This window comes from Pinus tabuliformis, chromosome 1_1 (genome assembly GCF_031772625.1).
Source record: "Pinus tabuliformis cultivar Carrire ecotype Pingquan chromosome 1_1, CPIR1, whole genome shotgun sequence".
In the NCBI taxonomy this organism is placed as follows: domain Eukaryota; kingdom Viridiplantae; phylum Streptophyta; class Pinopsida; order Pinales; family Pinaceae; genus Pinus; species Pinus tabuliformis.
Window position 1 is genome coordinate 830,030,592 of NC_142297.1, and position 25,799 is coordinate 830,056,390.

The window sequence follows — 25,799 nt, forward strand, 5'->3', positions numbered from 1 at the left end:
GGAATGTTCAAAGAAAGTAAGAAGCCAAGTTAGTTTCAAGGGTATGTTGTTGCCATGAGCAACATCATTCAGGCAGAACCAGGGTTGCCAGGGAGCGCCCCCCCTCGATCCCGCTCCCAATCCGCGCTTCCGACCTAAAAAATTCGCTCCTTGTTTTTTTTTGGGAGCAATGGAGGGAGCGTCGCTTCGGGAGCAATTTTTATAATCGGGGAGTGGTCGAGGAGCGATCGCTCTTAGGTTGGAAAAATCGCTCCCAATCGATGGAGAGCGACGCCCGCACGGCTGAGAGAGAGGCGACGACGACGTGGAGAGGGAGGGAAGGGGAGGGAAAAAGGGAGAGAGGGAAGGGGAGGGAGGGGAAATAAATAAACCCTCTCCCTTCTCATTATTCACTTCATCCTAAGTGAGAGAGAGCAAGAGAGAGTTTGGAGAGAAAGGAGAGGAGTGTGGTGAGAGAGGAGCTTGGAGGAGTTTGAAGAGCTTGCAAGGGGAGATTGGAGGCCAAAGAGGTAGGATCTACACTCTAATTTAGCAATTTTATTTTTATTTTTTTCTTATTTATTTATTTATTTTTTATGTTCATTACTAAATAAATAAATAATTTTCTTTCTATATTTCCCATTCCCATTCCCATTCCATTTTTTTGCAGATTCAAAACTTCAGATTTCAAACATCATGGTTATATTGCTTGGCATTTTCTTCTTCTTGGTTACTTTTTTGGTTATTATGGTGTTGGAGAGTAAAAAAAGGAGGGTTGAAAATGAAGAAGGGGATGAAGAAGTGGGTTATAGTGGATGTGATGAAAACCCCAAAGAGGAGTACCTTGGTGAGGAGTTGGAGGAGAGTGAACATGAGTCAGCTCAAAAAAATAAACAAGACCAAACCCCATTGTGGAAATATGTTAATAGCCCTGAAGCAGGGAAAGGGGGTGGAACCACTAAATTTCACTGCCCCCATTGCAACAATAATTACACAGGTTCATACATCCGTGCCAGAGAGCACCTCTGCGGGAAAAGGCCATGGGATGGAGATAAACAAATAGGAATCAAAACTTGTACAGGTGTGTCAACAACAGATAGAGCCAAATACATAAGGGAAGAGGAGGAAGGCCAATACAAATCTAAAAAATCAAAGGGTTTCTTTGAACCAAGCTCAGAATCACATGCACAAAGAACTCCTTCAACATCCTCCCATGGCAGTGGATATGGAGGCATAGGGTCATCAAACATCTCTTTAAGGTGTAGAACCATATCAGATTTCCTTAATGAAGAGTGTAGGAATGATGTGGATTCAAAAATTTACCGGTTTCTCTATGCATGTGGGATACCATTCAATGTTCTTCGCTCACCTTATTGGCATGAAATGGTTTCTGCCATAAATGATGCCCCTAAAGGATACAAGAGCCTTGGGTATGACAAGGCTAGAACTGTTGGACTTGATCATGAAAAAACAAAAATATCACATTCTTTGAGTAGAATGACAAATTCTTGGGCTAAGCATGGGGTGTCCATTATATCTGATGGATGGACAAATGTAAAAGGCAAGCCATTGATAAGTGTTCTTGCTGTGTCTGTTAGTGGTGCCATCTTTCTTTCAGCATATGATTACTTAGACAAGTTCAAGACCGACATCAACATTGCAGAACCATTACTTGAAACAATTGAACGTATTGGGCCATACAATGTCATCCAAGTCATCACTGATAATGCTCCTAATTGTAAGGCAACAGGAGCAATTATTGAGGATAAATACCCCAACATATTTTGGTCTGGGTGTTTGGTTCACACAATGAACCTTTTGATGTATGATATTATTAAGAGTAAAAACCAACAATACAAATGGATTGGTGATTTGTACAAGAGAGGCAAAGAAATGATAAAATTTATTACAAATCATAGCAATACCCATTGCCTTTTCCGCAGTCACTCAAGATTGGAGTTGTTGAAGACTAGATTTGCTAGCTATTACCTCAACTTCAGTTGCCTTTTGAAGGTGAGAGAGTCATTGGCTAGAATGGTATCAAGTCCACACTGGTAGGTATTAAAGGAAAGGGCTACAAATGCAGCTGACAGGCAAGGTTTTGAATAGGTGGAGGAGACTGTTCTTGATGGTCAATTTTGGGCACGTGTGAGGCAAAGGGTGAACCATGTATGTCCATGGGGTCAGTGGGGAAGCTGAAGTAACCCACACAACGATTCAATACTCCCCGAAAGACCAAGGCCCTGTGCCAGCAATGAACCGAAATAGAGAAGCTGGAGTTCTACTAGTGTGTCACCAAGTGTTGTAGCGGCTACAACCACCCTCCAAAATTTTGGCTTGCACGAATTTCGGAGCCTCCCTTGAGAGTTTCACTTGATGACTACACACACGCAGGTTTGATCTATGAGCTCGTGTGAGTCCTCGCATCTGCCTTGCTTATTCATTTCTTTCAAGTTTCTGCATGTTAGTGTCTAAGTCATGCTTGCGACCATGTTCTGGTTATGCTCGAAGTCTTTGCTTCATATGTGCTTGTTGTGTTCGCTATGAAAGCATCTATCGCACTCACACACAGAGTCACATTCACTGTCCCACAAACGTCATCTCAATCAATGAATGGTCGATCACGAGTGCAGCGCTTGTCACTTGCACCATCGGTTAGTCATGTTGAACATGTTTGTCTAGATGGTTTGATTCGTTTCGTCGTCGAGTCATGTGATTGTGTGTTTGCATGATCACTTATGCATCTTTCAATCATTCACACACTTAGTCATTTTGTTGAAGTCCTGACGACCAGACTCCCCTCTGACAACCAGACCATCACCCCGCCATCAATTTGATTGATTGTCAACCAGAACAACACAGAAGCACCAAGATAGTATTTTCAAGCTGCGCTGCCCGCAAGTAGTTCAATCAATTTCCATGTTGACCACTCGGACAGTTGGTCTTGATAGTCATCACGGGACTGACTCCCTTCAAAAATTGCACAGAGGCCACTAACCTAACTCGCTCAACTGACTGAGGAAATTGCGCAGATAGGTCGAACAGACACCAAGTGCCTGTCGTTGTCTCCTTCAGAAGATTGCGCAATTTTCCTAGTCAGTCATCCAGACAGTCGACCAACTGCTCATCCAAGAAATTATGCAGTTTTCATGAGCAAGCCTTCTGCTGTCCAACAGTTTGCTCAGCTCAGAAATTGCGCAGAGATGATCAGCAGGCCTGCTTCCTAGCTTCAGTGCAATTTCCCTACCAGCAACTCCTAACAATAGACTACTAGTTCCCTCCAGGAATTGCACAGTTTCTGCTGCCAGTGACTGAGCATACAACTGCCAGTTCTCTATGGGAATTGTGAAGTTTTGGCTGTTAATGACCCCAGCATCCAACTATTAGTTCCCTCTAGGAATTGTGCAGTTTTGGCTGCTAGTGACCCTAGTAGCCAACTGCCAATTTCCTCTGGGAATTGTGCATTCTTGGCTGCCAATATCCTAGGCAGTTCCTCCCAAAAACTGTGAAATTTCTGCTTATTGATTCTTCATGCAGCCCAACCTGTTCCTCTGGAAAATTGCGCAAATCTAACTGTCCAGCCCCTCTGTCTGTTTGTTTCGAAAAATGCGCAAAGCATGCCTGCTTTTCCTTCCTGCGACTCAGACTGTCCCTCCCAAAATTTATGCAATTTTGCCTCCCAGCTGAGCTAGACCTCGCAAGAAGTCACTGTTGACTCAGATTGGCTGTCTCCATCACTCAGTGACTCTTGCACAATTTTCATCAGTAGTGCCTGGACCCATCATCCCGCTTCACAACCTTTCTGCCTCTCCCGATCACCTGCATCTGATTTGATGTCATCTCATCATGAATGATTGCAGGTACATGTACACCAACAAACATGGAAAGACGATGAATGGGATGAACAACAGGAGCACATGCAGAAGGACAGGTTCACCAACAAATGAACAAACGAAGCATGCGAAGCAGACGAATGTGACAAACATGCACCTTCACAAACAGGTGAGTTTGTCAAGCCTTCCAGCATGCAAGCAAGGAACAACATTCTAAAGCTTCATCAAGCGAACCAAGGACCATCGAAGACTCTGCATGCTTCTCCATGCGGAGGTGAAGCTATGATACACCGTGAAGACATCCATCACCCAACAACACTATAGCTCGAAATGCACTCCAGCAGCAACACGCATGTACAAGCACTGTCACGTCAAGTCATGTCGATTCATGTCATGAGTCATGTTGCCCACATCTCCACTATGGGCTATGTTGTCAATCAATGTGATGTAACGTGGAAGTCTAAGAGGCCCACCTGTTGAACAAAGAGTCATGTAAGTCGAAAATTCAGGGAAGCCAAACGGTCATGAGGGTAGTCGAATAACCATAAGGGTCAGTTTCACCCTTGGCTATAAATACCCCCTCATTTGTACATGCAAAGGAATTTTCACCTCAGCTCCTCCCATGTAGCCAAGAGAGTTTGTAATCTTTTCTTTGAGGAGTAAGTAGTGGCTCCAATGCCCCACACTCAGGGTTAGTGATGTATGGCGTAATGATTCGTCTTGGAAATTTCGCTTAATTCAGAAGCCTGCTAACATGCCAGCACGTTTTCACACATCTATTGGATATGTTGTAAGACTGGTTTGTAACACTTGTCATGCATGTTTATTTAACCTTTGTTCTACATCTGAACTGTTTCATTTGTTGTAATGCATAATCTATTAATGGAAATGTGTTGTATATGTTGTTAACGTTGTCTCACCCATGTAGACTTCTCTCTCGGACATCAAACAGACCTTTCACATGAAGCTTGTTGTAACAACCGCTGCACTCGTTCGGACTGATCCATTGAGTGTTGTACGTGTTATCTTACCTTGTATGTTGTGACTGTCGCATCTGTGTGGACTGCTCCTCCGGAAGCTGTGCATGTCCTGTTGTCTTGTGTGTTCCTAGTAGTGTTGGGATTGCTCCCAATCGACCTGGAGCTCACTCTCACCCTCTCCCTTGATAGTGAAAGAACCATTGACACAAGTGACACTTACACTCACCAGGCACACGAACCTCACTTTTCGAAGACAAAGAAAAACACTCTCCCGTGCTGACAAGCAAGAGTTGAGGGAGATATTTAAGATAATGGCAATCGGGCCATCGTGCCGGATGGGACTTCTACACCAAACGGTGTGAGGTCTAGTTGGGACTTCATACCGGGGAGATCCCCTGATGATGGAGAGCGACGCCCGCATGGCTGAGAGAGAGGCGGCGACGACGTGGAGGGGGAGGGAAGGGGAGGGAAAAAGGGAGAGAGGGAAGGGGAGGGAGGGGAAATAAATAAACCCTCTCCCCTCTCATTATTCACTTCATCCTAAGTGAGAGAGAGCAAGAGAGTTTGGAAAGCAAGAGAGAGTTTGGAGAGAAAGGAGAGGAGCGTGGTGAGAGAGGAGCTTGGAGGAGTTTGAAGAGCTTGCAAGGGGAGATTGGAGGCCAAAGAGGTAGGATCTACACTCTAATCTAGCAATTTTATTTTTATTTTTTTCTTATTTATTTATTTATTTTTTATGTTCATTACTAAATAAATAAATAATTTTCTTTCTATATTTCCCATTCCCATTCCCATTCCATTTTTTTGCAGATTCAAAACTTCAGATTTCAAACATCATGGTTATATTGCTTGGCATTTTCTTCTTCTTGGTTACTTTTTTGGTTATTATGGTGTTGGAGAGTAAAAAAAGGAGGGTTGAAAATGAAGAAGGGGATGAAGAAGTGGGTTATAGTGGATGTGATGAAAACCCCAGAGAGGAGTACCTTGGTGAGGAGCTGGAGGAGAATGAACATGAGTCAGCTCAAAAAAATAAACAAGACCAAACCCCATTGTGGAAATATGTTAATAGCCCTGAAGCAGGGAAAGGGGGTGGAACCACTAAATTTCACTGCCCCCATTGCAACAATAATTACACAGGTTCATACATCCGTGCCAGAAAGCACCTCTGCGGGAAAAGGCCATGGGATGGAGATAAACAAATAGGAATCAAAACTTGTACAGGTGTGTCAACAACAGATAGAGCCAAATACATAAGGGAAGAGGAGGAAGGCCAATACAAATCTAAAAAATCAAAGGGTTTCTTTGAACCAAGCTCAGAATCAAATGCACAAAGAACTCCTTCAACATCCTCCCATGGCAGTGGATATGGAGGCATAGGGTCATCAAACATCTCTTTAAGGTGTAGAACCATATCAGATTTCCTTAATGAGGAGTGTAGGAATGATGTGGATTCAAAAGTTTACCGGTTTCTCTATGCATGTGGGATACCATTCACTGTTCTTCGCTCACCTTATTGGCATGAAATGGTTTCTGCCATAAATGATGCCCCTAAAGGATACAAGAGTCTTGGATATGACAAGGCTAGAACTGTTGGACTTGATCATGAAAAAACAAAAATATCACATTCTTTGAGTAGAATGACAAATTCTTGGACTAAGCATGGGGTGTCCATTATATCTGATGGATGGGCAAATGTAAAAGGCAAGCCATTGATAAGTGTTCTTGCCATGTCTGTTAGTGGTGCCATCTTTCTTTTCAGCATATGATTACTTAGACAAGTTCAAGACCGACATCAACATTGCAGAACCATTACTTGAAACAATTGAACTTATTGGGCCATACAATGTCATCCAAGTCATCACTGACAATGCTCCTAATTGTAAGGCAACAGGAGCAATTATTGAGGATAAATACCCCAACATATTTTGGTCTGGGTGTTTGGTTCACACAATGAACCTTTTGATGTATGATATTATTAAGAGTAAAAACCAACAATACAAATGGATTGGTGATTTGTACAAGAGAGGCAAAGAAATGATAAAATTTATTACAAATCATAGCAATACCCCATTGCCTTTTCCGCAGTCACTCAAGATTGGAGTTGTTGAAGACTGTGAAGACTAGACTTGCTAGCTATTACCTCAAATTCAGGTGCCTTTTGAAGGTGAGAGAGTCTTTGGCTAGAATGGTATCTAGTCCACACTGGTAGGTATTAAAGGAAAGGGCTACAAATGCAGCTGACAGGCAAGGTTTTGAACAGGTGGAGGAGACTGCTCTTGATGGTCAATTTTGGGCACGTGTGAGGCAAGTATTGGAATTCACCAAGCCCATTTATCACATGATTCGATTTGCAGATACAGATAAACCAATGATTGAGGAGGTGTATGAGTAGATGGATACTATGTTGGGGCAAATAAAAGATTGTTCAGAAAGATGATCCCAACTTGTATACACTGATTCATAATTGTGTGTGTACATAGTGGAATAAACTTATTGTTCTACTGCATGCCTTGGCGTATATCCTTACACCAAAATACTACTCTGCATCTTGGTTGGGCCAACCTACACCTGGTGGTGGGGTTAGGGTCAAACCCCATATAGATGAAGAGGTATCTACAGGATATTTGCAAGCATTAGACAAGTTGATACCTGACAGGGAGGAATGTGCTAATTTGCGTCTTGAATTAGGCAGATACTTCAGTTGCACTGGTTTGTTTGGTTCCTTCCATGCAATGGAAGATAGAGACAGATTTGATGCTCTCACATGGTGGGAAGCATATGGCGGCCAGGGACTTTTGCCAAATTTGGCAAAAAAAGGTTCTCTTACAAGTTATAAATACTTCTTCTGTAGAGAGGTGTTGGAGCACCTACAACTTCATACATTATGTGAGAAGAAACAAACTCAATGACAACCGGGCAGAAAGCTTGGTTTATGTGCACTACAACTTGAGGTTGTTGATTCATTACTGTGATCGGGCTTAATGAGGATCCAATCATCCAACATATAAAATTTGGGACTACCATCCAGAGGATGATAATTTGGAGGATAGCACTATACATCTTGAAGAATTGGAAGCAGAACTTATGAGAGAGGAAGATGAAGCAACAACCATGCCACCCCCACCATCCAGTAGCAGTGCTCGAGTTCCGAGTCTTGTTCCTTTGCTGTCATCGCCTCCATATACATTCTCACATGGAGGGCACATGCCTTCTGGTTCTGGTTGTGGGTCTGTGCGGGAGGAGACTCCTAGAAGACCACCACGACCTGCTCAGAAATTAGACATTATTCGTGGTGGCAAGAGGAAGACGTAGACGATAGATTTACTCGTCTTTTCTAGTTTCTAGTAGTTTTATTAACTGTTGACTCTTTCATATTTGTTATAATATTTTTGTAAACAATATATGACAATTTAGGTTTGAAGTTTGAAGTTGGCAACTATAACTCATTGGTAATGAACTATGAATATGATGCTTCGTGAAGGTTGAAAGTTGTTTCATTTCATTTCATTTTATAACATTTCCTTGCATGTTAGATATTATTTGTTGTAATGGTTAAACTTAGCTTACAAGTACAACTTTGATGATCAATGTTGATAAATGTTATATATTGTAATTGAATTTGAAAGCTTGAAACTTTAAGATTGATGAATCATGATTCATGAGACTCAATATGTTGTATGTTACTAACTTGTGGACGTGGTTGATGAAGATTATAACTTCTAGTTGATTGTTGTTATATGGTTCAATCTATGTTTTATTTATGTTTTTTATATCTAATTCATCATTCTACATGTTTTTGTTGACATATATGCATCAAAATATAAAAAATATAAAAAATATATATATTATATAAAAAACACTTCGGGATTCGCTCCCAAACCGGAAGCTTTTGGAAATGTCGTTCCCGCTCCCCACTTTCGCTCCCACTCCCAAGTAACCCTGAGTTAGACTTAGGAAAAAATTAATTACTGAATAATTAACTTAATTGAGCTATTTCTAGGTGGATTTTCCAGAAATGTTTTGGAGTCCTAGTGTTTCTTAGCCTCTCAGACCAAAGTCGAGACTAGAACACCATCCGATGCTACAAAAACTAACATGCTTGAATGGTGTAAGTTTAATGCTATTTTCTTCCATTTTGCGTGAAAATATATGAAATTTGGGTTTGCCATATGCCATATTAAAAAGTGCAATATTTTTTGTTAACTCTTGTTTCTATACCACAAATTTTAGGGATGATGTCTAGGTTATTTTTGCTGTTTTTTACATTTTCAGCCAATAAAAACCATTTTTTGAACTAACACTTGTTTACTTCATTGAATAGCCTCAATCCTTGGTTGACCTTATCCTTTATAGTCTATTTTTACTTCTATTATACTGTTTTGCATGTTGTAAATCAGAATACCTATGAAACCCTAATTGATGGTGGCTAGTGGGAAATCGTACTTGAACATCTAGAAACCTTATCTTGGCCTCCAAGACTTTGCCAGTACCTCCGTCTATCTCATCAAATCTTTATCCACCCCTAAGCATGTCTTTATTAAAGATCCTTTCAAGTGTTTAGTTGCAAGTCCTTTAGAAAGCTATTTGACTTAGATTCCTAGGTCATATAACCTCCAAAATCTTAGCAGCGAAGCCTCCTTGTGGGGATAATATCCAAGCACAAAACAATAAAGGAGAAACCAGTGAGGTGACAATGTTGGTAGGTCATCTAACCTCCAAAATCTTGGCAGGGAAGCCTCCTTGTGGGGATAATATCCAAGCACAAAACAATAAGGGAGAAACCAGTGAGGTGACAATGTTGGTGGGTCCCATTGTTGCCTTAGACTTAGATTCCCTAGTGAGGCTTTGCACTAGGCTACTAAATTTTGTAGTAACATTTTTGGTGTAGTTGTTAGGGAGGAGTTGAGTCCTCATTTGATGAGAATATCTCAAAGCCAAAGCTAAAAAATTCTCATTTAGTGACTCCTAATTATGAACCTAGAAAAACTTGATCCAATCAAAACCTAACAAAGAAGATCTAAGGATACCTCTACTACTAGTGACCTTTTCCTTCATAGGCTCAATATGACATTGTCTGTGAAACGATGGATTGAATACACCATTTTGTTGAATTTCTAGTGCAATCAAGACTAGTACAATTTTTCAAATTGATAACTACTTCCAATGATACAATTAGTCTTCTTATAGCATTCCAATCATTAAGCAGTTACACATGAAAAATTTCAACCATTCACTTTCTTTAATAGAGCAATAGAGATCATAGTAAACAATGAGACAAGAGACACCAAAATTTAGGCCAGCAGCCAGGGCAAAACCCACAAGGGGAAAACCCAACAATCTTTCCTTATGAGAGAGAATTCAGTTCATCAAATGTACATCAAAATATTCCAAACAAGATTCTAATTTTTTGACCTCAATATTGCTAAGTCAAATCAGTCAAAGGAGAGAGAAAATAGTCAATGTTGGTCAATGCCACAGTTTGCAACAAAGGGGTCGAATTTAGGCTGAGGTAGCTGAACAAAAGGGTCGAAATTTGGTCAAATCTCAATGAACAAATCCCAATCAAATATCGGTCAAAGAGCGGATGTTGACCTACAGTCAACCCTCGGTCAACGAGCCAAAAACAAGAGTAGAATTTGGTCAAATAGAGTCAACGAACCTTTGAGATTTTCGGCCTCCAAATGTTGAAATTTTGATGTTCTATGCTATAACAATCACTTATTACAAAACTTATTTATGCTGCAATATTAGTTAAGCAATTGTAAATAGAACATAAACCAAATGCACAAAGGAAGACAACCAAGAAAAAAATGAGACAGAGAATTTAGGTCCAATGATCAAGGGCAAAACCCATAAGGGGGCCCAACCAAATTCTTCTTCTATTAGATATCAATTGTTCAATAGAGATACATAGTACAATGGGAGATCAAGAGAATGAGTACACCCAAATCTCGAGATGTATCGAAGGAAATATTACAAGGGGACCATTCCCCTCATGTAATAGCAAGACCACAGATCTGGAACAACCCGAGGGGTTTGAGATTCATGATCGGGAATCTCATGTATGCGGATTGAAGAAAGCTCTCTATGATTTAAAGTAAGCACCCTGGGCTTGATGTGAGAGGATTGATAGCTATCTGATGAAGCTGAGATTCACTAGGAGTGAAGCTGATCCAAACCATTGCTTTAAGGTTGTGGATGATAGACCTCTCATACTGGTACCTTACGAGGACGACCTCTTTTTGGCAGGTACAAACCCTCTCATTTGCAAAAGTAAGAGGGAGTTGGATTTCAGATTTGGAATGGTGGATTGCAAACTTGTGACTACGTCAATGGAGCCTAACTTTAAGAAATTATGCGATAGTGCTGCCAGACCTGATTTGGGAAATGCCTCTGATTTTTATCTACTCATAGTAGCATTGATGTTCTTGGTGAATTCCCATTCGGATATTTGTTTTGCAGTTAGCATGTTGAGCCAACATATGGCTGAGCCTCATCACTCGCATTGGATTGGTGCCAAGAATCTTCTGAGATATCTTCGGGGCACAATCACTCATGGACTGGGATACACCGTTGGAGCTGTAAGGCTGCATTAATATTCTGATGACTGATTGGGCAAGTAGTGTGGAGGATCACAAGAGCACTTCTGGGTGCTGGTTCTCTTTGGGTTCTGCTTCGATATCCTGGATGAGCAAGAAGCAGAAGACGGTTGTTTTGAGCACCGCTGAGGCCGAATACATAGCTGAGAGTATGGCCTCCTGTGAAGCTGTCTGGTTGTGGAAGCTCTTCTGTGAGTTGTTTGGACACGTGTTGGATACCATCATGATCTTCTGTGACAACTAGAGTGGGATTCGATTGTTGAGGAATCCCATGTTCTATGATCGCTCCAAGCATATAGACATCAGGTACCACTTTATCTGGGATATGGTACAACAAGGAGCAATAGGGCTCCATCACTCTGGGACTGATGTGCAGGTCGCCGATATTCAGATGAAGCCCTTGGGAAAGGTCAAATTCTTGACTTTTCGAGAACGACTAGGAGTCGTGGAGAGACTCTCTCCTGAAGGTCCTATATGACATGGACATTGAGCTCTGGGAGCTCTGGGGGGCTTGGGGGTACTTCTTGGAGCGATGAACAACCATAGGGTGAGTGGTTCAGCCTTCCCCTAGTGGTTTTCTATGTAGGCAGGATGAGTGGTTCATGCTTCTCCTGCTGAGACACAACCATAGGTTGAGTGGTTCATCCTTCCCCTAGTGATCTGTTGTGTACATGGTGAGTGGTTCAATCTTCCCTTGGGATACCCCATGGCGACATGTAGGTAGGATGAGTGGTTCATCCTTCTCCTGCTAAGACATCCTACCCATGCAGTCTGGGACTCATGGGAAGTACCTCTCATCTGGCCAATGAGCAGGGAAATGAGGATAGGGACCATAGTACTACTGATGGACGCATCATGTAGTACTGTACTCCCTATGCTAGGATGATATTGATCTGGGATCAATTGGAACTAACTTCGGGTCAGTAAGAGTGGTATGAGACACTCTCTTTATTTGGAACTGATTTCGGATCAGTAAGAGTGGTATGAGACACTCTCTTTATTTGGAACTAATTTCGGATCAGTAAGAGTGGTATGATACACTCTCTTTATTTGGAACTGATTTCGGATCAGTAAGAGTGGTATGATACACTCTCTTTATTTGGAACTGATTTTGGATCAGTAAGAGTGGTATGAGACACTCTCTTTATATGGGACTGACTTCGGGTCAGTAGAGAATGGTATGATACATTCTCGATCACTTCTTCTTCTTCATAGTTCAGCAGAGCAGAGCAGTGCATGGCACTAATGGCAGAGATAGTACGGACTAACAGATGGATTGCAGATGGAGTTCTCCCTAGTTGAGAGATAGTGTTAAAATTGGCAACTAGGGTCAAACTCCATGTGGGTCTACTTATTTATGGCAGCTGATAGAGAGGTGTAGGATTGATCTAAAGATCATCTGATTCTGAGATGTATTCATGGAGATATGAATTTATTTGTATTATGTGACAATTCGTCAAGGTCGGCCAACAACCAAATTACCCCCCTGAACCTCAACGTTGCACAATAAATAGAGGTGGCCTTCAAGTCATTTGGACACGCTCATCTCTTGCGATCTCTCTCCACTTGTTTGGGTTTTGGTGGTAGGAGAGATCTAAAAGAGGATACGCTGCTCTAGAGGAGACGCCCTAGCCCTAGATGCTGTCTAAAGAGACCTATATGCTGCCCTAAATTACAGTCACGAGACATCTAGATGCAGGCCCTATAGACAGTCATGGAGGAGTATTGTCACTGTGAAGAGAGGCTCCTACGCTGTCCTAAAGGAGGCTCTCCTACGCAGTCCTAGGAGAGACTTTTACGCAGGTAAGGAGAAGCCCTAATCACAACCATGAAGGACAACTAACCACAACAAAATGAGGCCCTAATTCACTGTCCTAGAAGGCTCCCATATGCAGTCCTAAAGGAGAGACTTAGCCACATTTAAGGGTGCCCTAGCCACAGCATTTAAGGGTGCCCTAGGCTGCAGTCAATGAGGGTTTGTATGCAGCAAGAGGAGGCACATATACGTGTCAAGGAGGAGGCCTAATTGGCTGTGTAATGCTAGCCCTAAATGCTGTCAAGAAGAGCCTCCTATCCGCAATTCTTAAGAGCCCTAGCTGCTGTTCCATATTGCCCTAAACCGCAGGTCAAAAGGTGCCATAAATCCGCAGTTAAGGGTGAGTCAAAGAAGCCCTTATACGCTGTTCTAAGGTGTCTTAAATATGCTGTTATTAGAGGCCTCAATCCGCAGTTAAGGGTGACTGTTCTAAGAGGCCCTTACACACTGTTTCACAGCTAGAGTTCTAACAGCTGGTTGCTGTCCAGAAGGAGGCCTTACACAGTCACCTAGCCACTGGGATAATGCCACATTGCTGTAGGTGACAGCATGGCCATTTCCATATTGTTTGGGTATGATATGCTGGGCAAAAGTATCCAATAAGGAGGAGCTATGGGGCTGCTGCATAAAGGCTGATTTGGTCACTGTGTGAAGGGACAAGGTTACAGTCAACTGCTGGGCTAGGCCGCAGGCCATAGCCAGCAGTTGGAGGCCTCTTTAAGTGCTGCGTTCAGACCCTATAAGGCAGTGTATTGTTGGAGCAAATGTGTGCAGGCAAGCTGCAGTCAATAGGTGGACTGTGGGGTTTGTTTAGAGTGCTGTAGCTCACAGCGTTTGTGCTCTATCTAGTGTCCAGGTCTGCTATGAAATGCATCAGTCCTTACTGCATATGAAAGGTGCCAGATCAGCAGCCTTGACATGATCAATGAAGCAGCAAAGGAGGAAGAGCTTTATAGAAGGAAAGCTTCAGTATTCTGGGTATTTGGTTGAGCTGCTCTAGGCCTATCATCTGCTGCTTTGTGTCATCTTCATGGTGAAGATCTCTGATGTCTGATCTCCTATTTTGGCAAGTCAAAGTGTTGACTTCAAATGTATTTGTACTATCTCTCTCTCTGCTGAACTATTGAAGAATATAAGAAGAATTGATCAAGGGTTTCCCCACATTGGGATTTGTCCCTGGCTGGTGCCACATCTTGTGTCCTATTGTCTTGGCTTGTCTTCTGATGTTTATGTTTATGTTCTATCTGTAGTTACTATCATGCTGATGTGATTGCTAATCTAAATATTGTCATTGATCTAAAATGAAAAATTGAAGTAAATTTCTCTCAGCATAGAACATACCTAAAATTAACAAAATTTCCCTTGGCTTTTGCCAGGCCTCCAACCCTAGGAAATAGTGCATCGGTCCTAGGTCCTTCATCTCAAATTCAGAAGCCAGCGCTCTTTTACATTTGTGAATGAGAGGGTCTAAACTTCCATTAGCTCCATGCTTGATTTTGTAGAGCTATTTAGAGGTGACAACCTATTTGTCCTGGGGTCTAGGGAGTCAGGGACCACATCCTAGACATCATTCTTCATAATTGACTTGTATTCTTAATTCATAGCATCCTTCCATACTTGATGCTTCACGACTTCTTTGAATGATGAAGGCTCATTTTGAATGATAGTGCTCATGGCGGTCAAATATCCTTGATACCTGTTTGACTTCTTACTTTCATGAAAAGTTCCCCTTGGTGCAATGTGTCTGTCGGCATCTTCGAGAGTCTCCCTTAGCCATGAGGGTCTCCTTTTGGAGGAGGAGGGCTCATGAGGAGGAGGATCAATAGGATCCATAGGTTCATCAACATCGGGCATCGTTTTGCCTTCTTTTGCACCCTGATTTCTGGTGTCAGCGTCTTTGTCCTTCCTTAGGATAGGAAGGTTGTTGATCTTCCTAAGGGCCATATCTTCGTCAAAGGTGACATCATGATTTATCTCAACTTCCTTTTGACCAGCCACATAAATTCTATATCCCTTAGAATTTTGACTATAGTCCACAAAGATTCCTTTCTTCCCAGATGCACCCAATTTGCTTCTTTTTTCTTTCGGCACATGAAAATATACAAGGCTTCCAAAAATTCTAAAATTAGAGACATCGGGTTTCTTAACAATGAACATTTCTTTGGGAGTCTTGGAGTCCAATGCTTGATGAGGGCATTGGTTTTGAACATACACGGCGGTATTTGCAGCTTCAGCCCATAGGAACTTCGGAAGGCCTTGATCATGAAGAATGACATGAACTGCTTCTACAATAGAGCGATTCTTCCTTTTAGCCACACCATTCTGCTCAGGAGTGTATGTCGTTGTAGTCTCCCTCTTAATGCCATCTTCTTTGCAATAATCTTGGAATTCATTGGATTCGTACTTGGTCCCATTATTAGTCCTCAATATCTTGATTTTCTTCTTGGATTGGTTTTCGATCAAGGCTTTGAAGTTTCGGAACTAGGTGAACACTTGATCCTTCTTCTTCAATAAGTAGATCCAGGTCTTGCGAGAATAATCATCCATAAAGGTGAGATAATATAAGTATCCTCCCAAAGAGTTTACGGGCATCAGACTAGATATGTCGGAGTGGATCAATTGCAATATATTTGTGGTCTTGCTATTACTTGAGGGGAATGGTCCCCTTGTAAGTTTTCCTTCGGCACATCGCGAACATACACCTTCATGCTCTACTTTGAACCCGGGCATACTTGTCACCATCTGTCTCACATCGAGTAGGGCCTTATAATGAAGATGGGAAAACCTCTGGTGCCATAGTTAACATGGTAGAGATGTGTCGCAAGACATGGCTCCCAATGGACTTCCTCCAACTTGATACAAAGTGTCAACCCTGAACCCAAGAGTAAAAGCACCTTTTAAATTTCTTTTCCCAACATATACCTTTCCATTGATGAATGCCGCCTTGAATCCTTTGTCCTCCATGGCTGAAATGGACATAGGTTCTTCTTAAAAGATCAGGTACATATAATACTTCTTGCAAATGAATAGTGTTACCTTGATTCAATTGAAGGGTAACATTCCCTACTCCTTTCATGGGATAGGTGGCATCGTCTCCAAGGATGAACTCCAAGTTTGTATCCTCTTCTATTAGATTAGAGAGGGCTTCCTTGTATCTGGTGAAGTGCCTTGAGACACCACTATCAATCAACGAATTTCCCAAAGTGTCCAGAGGAGAGGTAATGGAGAGGGCCGATATAAGATAGTACTTTTTTTTTATTATTGTTAACAACATTTGATTCTTCATACCTGGAGTTCCTTGATTTCTTGGAGGGTCGATCATTTCCTTGATGTCCCGCATTCCTTTTTCCTTTGCCATTGGAACTGCCATTCCTTTGTTCGTTGTTGTTGAAGTTGCCCCTGGAATGATTGTGATCATCATCATGCGATGTGTCCCTTCTATTTGGACACTCCCTTGCATAGTGGCCAAACTTATTGCAAACAAAGCACCTGCCCTTCCTTCCTCCCTTAGATCCAGGGTTTCCATGGAAATGACCTTTAGACCGTGCATTATTTCTCCTTTTTGGTATGAGTGGAGAATGCAGTGGGGTTTCTTCTATTAGAAGGCATTTCTTGCTCCACCATTCTTGTTTCTTCTTGAATGCATCTCGACATCAATTCTTCAAACCCTGGAATTCGATCATTGTTGAGGACGATGGTTCTAAATACATACCACTCAGGTGGGAGTCCTCCAAGGGTGGTGAGAGTAAGTTCCCTGTCAGGAATGACTTCTCCAATCGAGAGTAGATCATTCTTGATCTCAGTAATCCTCAAGAAATAGGATTGAATATCCTCGTCCTTGCCCTTCTTAATATCCTTCAACTTATTCTTGAGAAATAGAATTTGATTAGCATTACTAACCTTGAACATGCCGACCAACCTGTTGTAGATCTCCTTGGAGGTCTTCAATTCGGAGATGTAGGCCACCAGATGCTTGTCAATGGAATCCCTAATAATCTTCTTTGCTTTGACTTCAGCCCTATTGTACTTGGTCTTCGCAGCAGCTGGTGCATTTGAAGGAGGTTAAGGGATTTTACCCTGCACATAGTCCATCACTTCTTTTTCTTCCAAGTTCAAATCAAGAGACATCTTCCATCCATGATAGCTAGATTTATCATGGAGCTTGTCTTCAGTCGGGAAGTAGAATGAGGAACCCATTTAACCTTTTGTCCTTGTTCAACTGCCTTTGGTGATTGCTCTTTCAATCTTGCTTGGGCTTTGCCTTCACCTTAGCTTTGATACCATGTTAATTTTAGCCAACAATGGTATGTTCTATGCTTTAGAGCAATTTTAATTCAATTTCTTTATTAGCCTAGTATCAATATTTAGATTAGCAATCACATCAACATGATAGTAAAATGTAGATAGAACATAAACATAAACAGTAGAAGACAAGCCAAGACAAGAGGGCACAAGATGTGGCACTAGCCAGGGACAAACCCCAATGTGGAGAAACCCTTGATCAAATCTTCTTTTAGTCTTCAATAGTTCAGTAGAGAGAGATAGTACAATTTACAAATTTGATAATTTATAATAGCAGCAAAAGATCCCTAACTAGAAAAGTCAATGCTAGTCAACAGGGCAGATTTGACCCTTAGCAAATCGGTCAACTTTAGTCAACTTCGGCCTCCAAACAACAAGATAAAACAACCCTCAAAATAGTCAAATTTAGCCCAGTCAAAGTCTGGTCAAACAACCCATCTACGATCAACCCTAGTTGCAGTCAATGTTGGTCAACAATCAACTTTTAACCTCGATTTCTATGCCCAGAAATATGGCCTGCCCAAACAGAGATAGCCCTCACAAAAACACAGTCAAAGGAGGTCAATGCATTCTGGTCAATGCTTGGTCAAACTGTCTAGAAATTTGGTCTCCTGAAATTTCAGCCTCTTGAAATTTCGCTCTCCTGAAATTTTGGCCTCCTGAAATTTCGCTCTCCTGAAATTTCGACCTCCTAAAATTTTGGACATGTGGAGAGAGAGAGGCCCAGAAATCCATACCCAATCAATGAGGAGAGAGAGAGAAGTGTGAAGATGAGTGTGTCCAAATGAGGCTAAGTCACCTTCTATTTATATGCAACGTTGAGGATGAATAGATGTGACTGTTGGGCTTCTGAGCCTACATAAGTTTGCTGGCCGACCTTGACAATTTGACCATAATCAAAATAAATTCATAACTTCATTTGTACATGTCAGAATCGGATGATCTTTAGATCAATCCTACACCTCCCGGAGAGAAGAATCCAAGAAAAAATATCAGTTGTCATAAATAAGATGACCCATGTGGAGTTTGGCCTTAGTTGCCAATTTTAACACATTGGTAATCTTTTTTCCTTTTTCCCCCCTTGGAATGTAGATCCCCAAGAAAATCCCTGGGCACTTCCTCTCATTCTGAGATGGTATCTAGGGTAAACTGGCTTGGTACAATTTTGGTGCCTAACCTTCTAGGGAGTTGGGACATCAAATGATGCCCAATTAGGCAAAGGCAGCCAGCCCAGGGACTTGTCCCCCAGACTTCTTATGTGCTAGTCACGACTCTCAACCACTCGAACCAACCCAATGAGCTAGATGGGATTGGTAACCTGTCAAGGACATGGTTCATAAAATCGAGATTTGTGCTTTCACTTACTGTTGGGTTGTTGGTAGCAGAATCCAATTTGTTTAAGAGGTGGTATTCTCAATGAGTTTGTGACAATAGGAGAGGTTGCCACTTTAGTAATGGGTTTTTAGAAACTTCACAAGTTGAAATGTGATAGCATTCAACAATGTAACAAATACATCTCCTAAAGGTGTTATTCATTCAGGTAGCTATTTTATGAGGTGCCATCAAAGCCCTTCATTTTTCACATTGTACATTTAAGATAAGATTCAGGTGAGCTTACCGAAGAGTTTGCCATTCCTAGGCTACAAAACATAGGAACTAGTTCGACTTAGTGTTTAATGAGACTTTAAGATTGGGGGGATGTGTATGAACTATGACATGAATCTAGGTTTCATTCTCGAAAACATTTTTTCCATGGGTTTTGTTACCCACCATTTTGTGGGTGATATCCCTAGGAGAATTTTTTTCTTCCAAGATGGTCCTCAACCGGCAGCCAACAGCCCCTTTCAACCACCAACTAGCTCGTTGTGCCACTTCTCCACCACTTGAGCTAGTCATGTGGTCCCTCATGCATCTGCCATGATCATATGTTTGAAGGTGGGCCTCCTGAACCTAAAGGTATGCCTTGTCATTTGGTAATTGAGTATCGTAGTTTGCTTATCATGGACACTTCTGGGCATGGATTAATAGGGGGGATTTGACGCAAAGAATGGGCTAGGACTATGCTCTTGTCCCTTAGACCCCCTTTTGGATGTTAACCTTGGATTCTAGTCCCGTGGGATCTCTTTTACTGACCCTTCGGCTTTAGGGATGGTATTACATGGGAAACCTGATTTTGTTTACGTGGTCACACTCCCTCATCCATATATATTACCCCCCTTCCACTCATTATAACCCCTTTCATCATTTCTCCCACTTGGGTCCACATTCCTCCACTGGGTTCACATAGGGTTAGCTTTCCCCTCCCCCTTGCCCACACCTTGGTTTAGGCTTGGAATGATGCCCTAGAAGTTGATGTAGTTAAAAAGAAAAGTAAAAGCATAATTGGCCACACTCAACAGGAAATGTACCACAAAATGCAAAAGATGGCCGGGAGAAACACATTTAGCACATGGGCAAAAGCCAATATATGAGCTCTACCCCATCATCATGGCCATCACCCTGGTTCCTACAGGCTCTAGATGAGCCTCCTTTATCATTTAGGAACCCATGATTGTCCCAACCCCTGGCAGGCAATGAACCGCCCTACCTTAAAAGGGGTATATCCACAACTATATCTCACACATCTTGCTCTTACCCCTTGAGCCCCGAGCAGTTAATTAAAGAAAAATCATAAAAGGCAAAAATACATATAAAGAAGGGCAAAAAAATCAAGGTCGGGGCACCTCATTTACCACGATTGCTCCCTCCTATACATTATATATCCAAGTGCGGGCTTCCCTTTACTAGCCACCCTTGTATCCCAGCATGCGGCCCAAGGTTGCACCTTTTCATCCCCTTCTCCATTCATCTCTTTATCACATGCCACCACCTTTTGAAGGATGTACCTTGGACATATTATCCCCTTTAGAAGCAGAAACCACCTAATTGGATACTTGGTTAACCCCATTTGGAGTTTGGAGACATTAGCACATGTCAAAGCCCATTATGGAAGGGCATGCCATTATGAAGTCCCCACCTGTTGTCCATGGTTTGTAAGCTCTTTTACTCGATTTTCTTGATGACTTGTTGTACTGGAAAGCTAGGGGATGCATTGAACCTTATGCAGGATTGCAAGTGGTCTCCATCTTGGGTTTCGTCTCCCTATACGGACATTGGCACATGTAGGGTGTATGTTGAGAGCCATGGGCCTCCACAGCAGTAGACAACACTCCATGGATCCCCAAAGATGTTCAGAGATTGCTCGAGATTCACCTATTGGACAAGGAAGATCCACTTGGTTCACCTTTGTCCAGCCAACCCCACAGTTGTACCATGCACTTGGTAGATGACCCAGGACTTGTATGCTGATTTGGCATCACTTGCACCATCATCTGAGTCCTTACAGATGGTTTACAGACATCTTTGACTTACTTGGAGACCCATGAGGTCCCTTGTGTGCTCTCACAACCATTGGGAGTACCATAGGTTTATTATGTGGAGAACAAGGGGCCAACCCCTTGTCCATTAGTTTTGGAAGTCCAATTCATCATTTTGGCGTTTATGGACTTCATTAGGCTCCTGAGAGAGCCGAACGACATGTATCATTGATCATTCGATCTCTTGAGAGGCTTGTTATTTTGTTTATGAGCTAGTTTGGTGGGCTTGTCACCAAAAGTTAGTTATTTGCACTTTATTTTTATTTTAGGGGCTAATGTAGGCTCAAATAGGTAAATTGAACTCATTAGGAGAGTATAAATACAAATGATGAGAGTTCATTTCTGATCATGACTTGGTTTTGACTTGTATCTCTCTTGAGATTTTTGTTATTCCTTCTTGGTGGATGAAATTTTGGAGCATGGATGAATTTTGATGTATGGATTGTCTTTTCTTATCTTGGAGCTTCATGATTGGCAAGTCTATTGGTGGTTGGATATATTCTCTTACATGTAAGTGCAAATTTAATGCTATTATTCTTTTACTTTATCACATGCGTTGATAATGAGATTTTCACTATACTAGGGCTAATTGCTGCATGCATTTAATGCGAAATTGTGGAATTATGTTTCTATTTAGCATATCTCTATGTATGGGCCATGTATGTTGAACGAATTCTCCTAAGGATAATTCTATAGTTGAATTTATCTTGATAAGCCACTTTACCTTGCAAAACGAAGTATAAAAACTTGTAAGGCCACTCTCTTTTGCCCTAGTGTCAAGCGAAGTTGATCTTAAGGCCTCCTTGACCTAGAAATGAAGTCTATCCTCATATTCTTCTTGAGTCCAATCTCCCCAAAAGATTAGGCACTGGTCTACCATAAGGTGATCACTCAAAGAAACATTTTTCTTCACCTCTCCTTCCTTATTCTAGGTCTGGCCACATTAGGACTCCTAGGGCATCATTTTATCTAGAAACCACCAATAAGAAAAATTCGATCTCTTGGCCTCTACTGTGCTAGTGTGTCTCCGAGGCCTCCTCCAAATTTGATGAAATTCCGACGGTGCGGTTGTGAGATATACCAATCCCTAGCTTCAAGATTAGTTTTTTCCCTAAGTTTCCCTAGGCTAGTTCCTCATAGGGATCATTTTGCACCTTTAACTGAAAATCAATTCTTTGGTCCCTTTCTCCTCCTTGTTTAGGTCAGGTCTATCATTGGTTGCTAAACTCCTTCTTTTGACCTAACCTGGGTCGACTTGGGCCTGTGTGGTCTCACACCTTTGAAAACTCAACTCTTCAAAAACCATTTGGGAAACCAAGTTCAACAAGGATTTTACGGTTTTGGAAGCTCCTTTACAATTCACACTCCTTAAACCTAGCCCTTAAATCCTCATCCCCTTCTCCTAGAAAGCTTTGTACCTTGCTTAAGAAGCAAGCAAGTCCCATTCTTGAGCCTCCCCTAGGAAAGGGTCCCCGAGATCACTTCACACCCATCTTAGTTGATCTATCCTTTATAAGTGATTCTCTATATATCAGGTCTCCTCCCATTGGTGAAAGTCCGTAAAGAGTAGGAAGTTTTAGCTGTGGTGACAGTGGGTTTTAGCTTTATTGTTACTCTTGACCTAGCAAGTGCCCCTCTAGTACCCCTTGTTAGTTTGAGCAATAACAGGCTTCAATGTCAAAAATCATGATGCCAAGCATTTCATTTTTTTTAAGATTCTAGTTTGTAGTGTGTTGGAAACTAAAAGAGAACTAACAAACACAAAGGACGAACATTTCATTGAGATTCTGATTCATTAATGCCGGGTTATCACAAAATTGGGTGTGACAAGGACATTATTATTGGAAATTGAGAAGACCATGCGGGCCTGTTCAACAGTAACCACTCTGGCAATTCATTTCGTATACTTTGGTAAGTGCTGGTAGGTTGTACATTTTTCCACTCAATTTGTAATTAAGGAACTTGTCAATAAATCTCATTATTTTCCTAAATTATTTTCTTTCCATGCATGGTTTACGTTCTGCATTGATGCTCTCTTGTAAGATCATGGTATGCTAAAGATGTGTATAGCTATCAATTGCACACTATTTTCCCAATTTCCTCAAAAACTACAGGTTTTTTTGGGGGAAGAGGAATTTATGCATTCCCAACTTTAAATCAAAATGGGTACTTTTTCTTCTTGTATTGTCTTGCGCTTGAACTTGAGGATTTAATTCTTTGGGTTTCTTTTAGGCATATCTTATTCCACTTGAATTCTAAGTTTTTCTCTGGGCATGTCGTGGTCTTGATGACTTCTAAGTAATTATAAATTCGTAACATTTAAAATCTTAGTAAAAAGGCACAGCTTCCTTTCCTAGTTTCTTTCCAAATGAAGGACGTGGTTTGTTATTTCAAAATCTTTTTCCTTATTTGGATTCACTGATTGGAGCTGGTAAGAGTTACGACATTTATGCAATCTCTATCCATTTATTTATGTTGTCAGCATGAATTCTTTCTGAATTACTGTGTCCCAACATGAGTGCAGCTGAATGATGCAGCTTTTGAGCTTGCAAATGGACCCCTGAAAGAAGAGGTAAGAAAATCTAATCTGAGAAATTAATATCTTACTGTGATTATATTATTTTTCTTTCTATGGATGTATAGCATCATAATATTTTTACATTATTTACAGTGGCAATTGTCAATTATTTGAATCTCTTTATGGGCTTTTCCTATAACTTCCTTCATGTAATTTTTTATTCTTGGTTTTGTAGTGTGGTGAGAAGTTTGGAGAAATATTAATGAAGCTTTCTCAAGCATGGGAGAGAGCAGATACACAGGCCACTGCTGAAATTGCAAGTAGTTTTATCTCTTTTCAGGGTTCTTTCACAGAAAATGTTAAGTTTGGTAAGCCTCTATGGTGTTAATAGTTTTTTCAGTTCCCTTCTCAGCCAAGATGATTGCACATATAGACTTCCAAAGGATTATTTTCTATAAATGGTTTTAATTATGCAGCACTTGGAAAGCGTTTAATACGTGCTGGAAGACGCTTTGCATCAATGGGACAATATGGTCAAGGGGAGCTGCGGAAGGTCTCATCTACTACTCCCATTCAGTTGTATTATTTTACATTATTTAAATTTTAGGAATGATCATGTGATGGAGGATTAATTCCTATTTGTGATCAATTATGTCTAAATGATTTGATTGCAGTGTAGTAAAGTAGCCCGCACATAATATCTATGTATGAATCAAGGATGAGGACAATGAAAATTAGGGATGAGGGTGTCATGGAATTGGTTAAGAGAGTTATGGAGAGATTATAGAAGATGGTTAAATGAATTCTCAACCAATAGCAATATGTGACATTTTTGTTATGGTCACCTATTCTATATAAAGGGATGTACATTGGAATATTCAATATACACATAGGTAATGGAATGTTTGTTTAGATTTTCCCCTTGTGGTGTTTCTAATTATAAACCCTTAGTGCCCCTTGCTTACTTTTTATGTGCAATGTTATAGTGCAACTCTCAAAATAAAATGATAATAACCTTGTCTTCTTCTAGATCTTTCCCAAAATAACATAAAACAAGTATTATCCTGCAACTAACCTAGACAAGTCAAAGCAACATAGATCAATAAAATAATGTGACAAAATGGACAAACTATATGATATTCCCACTTAGCAATTATTGCTAAGTGAGAATATAATTTTTGTACCATTTTGACAATTTTGGGCTCTAACTTAGGAGAAGTGGGTTGGAGGACCCCACTTCCAATTTTTGATTGATGGAGGCACTCACACTATGGAGAAAAGCAAAAATCGAACTCTTAGTGGAATGTGGGGGCCACCAAGAAGGAAATACGCTCCACTTAGGCAATTTGAGCTACTTGGGAGGAAGGGAGTTCGATGATGGGACCCACATGAGGAGGAGGCAACCAAGGTTAAATAGAAGGGGCTCACTTCAGTTTGGGGCTTTTGACAAATTGACAATTTCTTGCACTTAGCACGCTTGAGCTGCTTAGCCAAGTCTGCATCTGAGATTCTCGAGCGAGATTCTCACCCCTTGCTTCGGTGGACTATGAGTGCCAGCCCAAGGAGGGTAATTGATTGTCCCTTGTGAGCATTTTCAGCATCAGTTCAGGCATTTTGTGGGAATTTCGTGGCAGCTTCCAGGACACAATGGGGAGGTACGACTTGCTAGTTGGGCCAACGAAGTTCAGGAGTTTGTGGGAGGTTATTGGGGAAGATTTGCAGCGATATTTGCTGGAGATTTTGGGGAGGAACAACGTAAGCCTTGGAGGGAGACCTTGTTGTAGCATTGTGGCATTTTGGTGACTGCGTGGGCCTGCGCAAAGGGCAAATTTTGGGCTCACGTGGGAGTTGGAGAGTGAGCTTGAGGAGTTGGCTTGAGCAGACGATTTGAGGAGGTTGTACAGTGAAGTTCCAGGCAGGATGTATTTTCCAGCCAGTGAGGAAGGCGTGTTATTTGGGGGTCATTTTCGGAGGTCAAAACTAGACCAAACACTTTCTAGGTTTTTGTGGGACTGTTGAGAGGAGCCCGGGGCTAATTTTGCAGAATTTTCTGAGCACCAGAGGAGGGTCTTTCAGCAATTTCTTTCCAGCAGACAGAGCAGTTCTCCATTGGCAGCGCAGGGCATATTTGGGGCAAGTTGGCAACACATTCCCTCATTTGGGCATTACATTTTATGACCTCGGGCTTGTCTAGATTGCCATTGTGGCAAGCCCAGGTGCACTCTTTCCATACCCATTGTACCACTGCTCCATATATTAAATAAAATGGCTCAGCTGGATGGTGTTTTTGGAGATTTTTTGGGTGTCCACTTATATTTCTGAATTTTGTGTGTTTACACCACTTTTTGGCTTTGTTTAC

General features: G+C 41.4%; 1 protein-coding gene across 1 annotated transcript in view; it reads left to right on the forward strand.

The window, feature by feature from the left end:
* The window catches only part of LOC149216681 (LOW protein: ammonium transporter 1-like protein), a 143,607-nt gene that overhangs the window by 32,421 nt on the left and 85,387 nt on the right, over positions 1–25,799 (forward strand). The window contains exons 3-5 of the mRNA XM_089392824.1: positions 23,447–23,494; positions 23,676–23,808; positions 23,917–23,993. Coding sequence (XP_089248950.1) covers positions 23,447–23,494; positions 23,676–23,808; positions 23,917–23,993 — 258 coding nt within the window. The remainder of the gene's footprint in view (positions 1–23,446; positions 23,495–23,675; positions 23,809–23,916; positions 23,994–25,799) is intronic.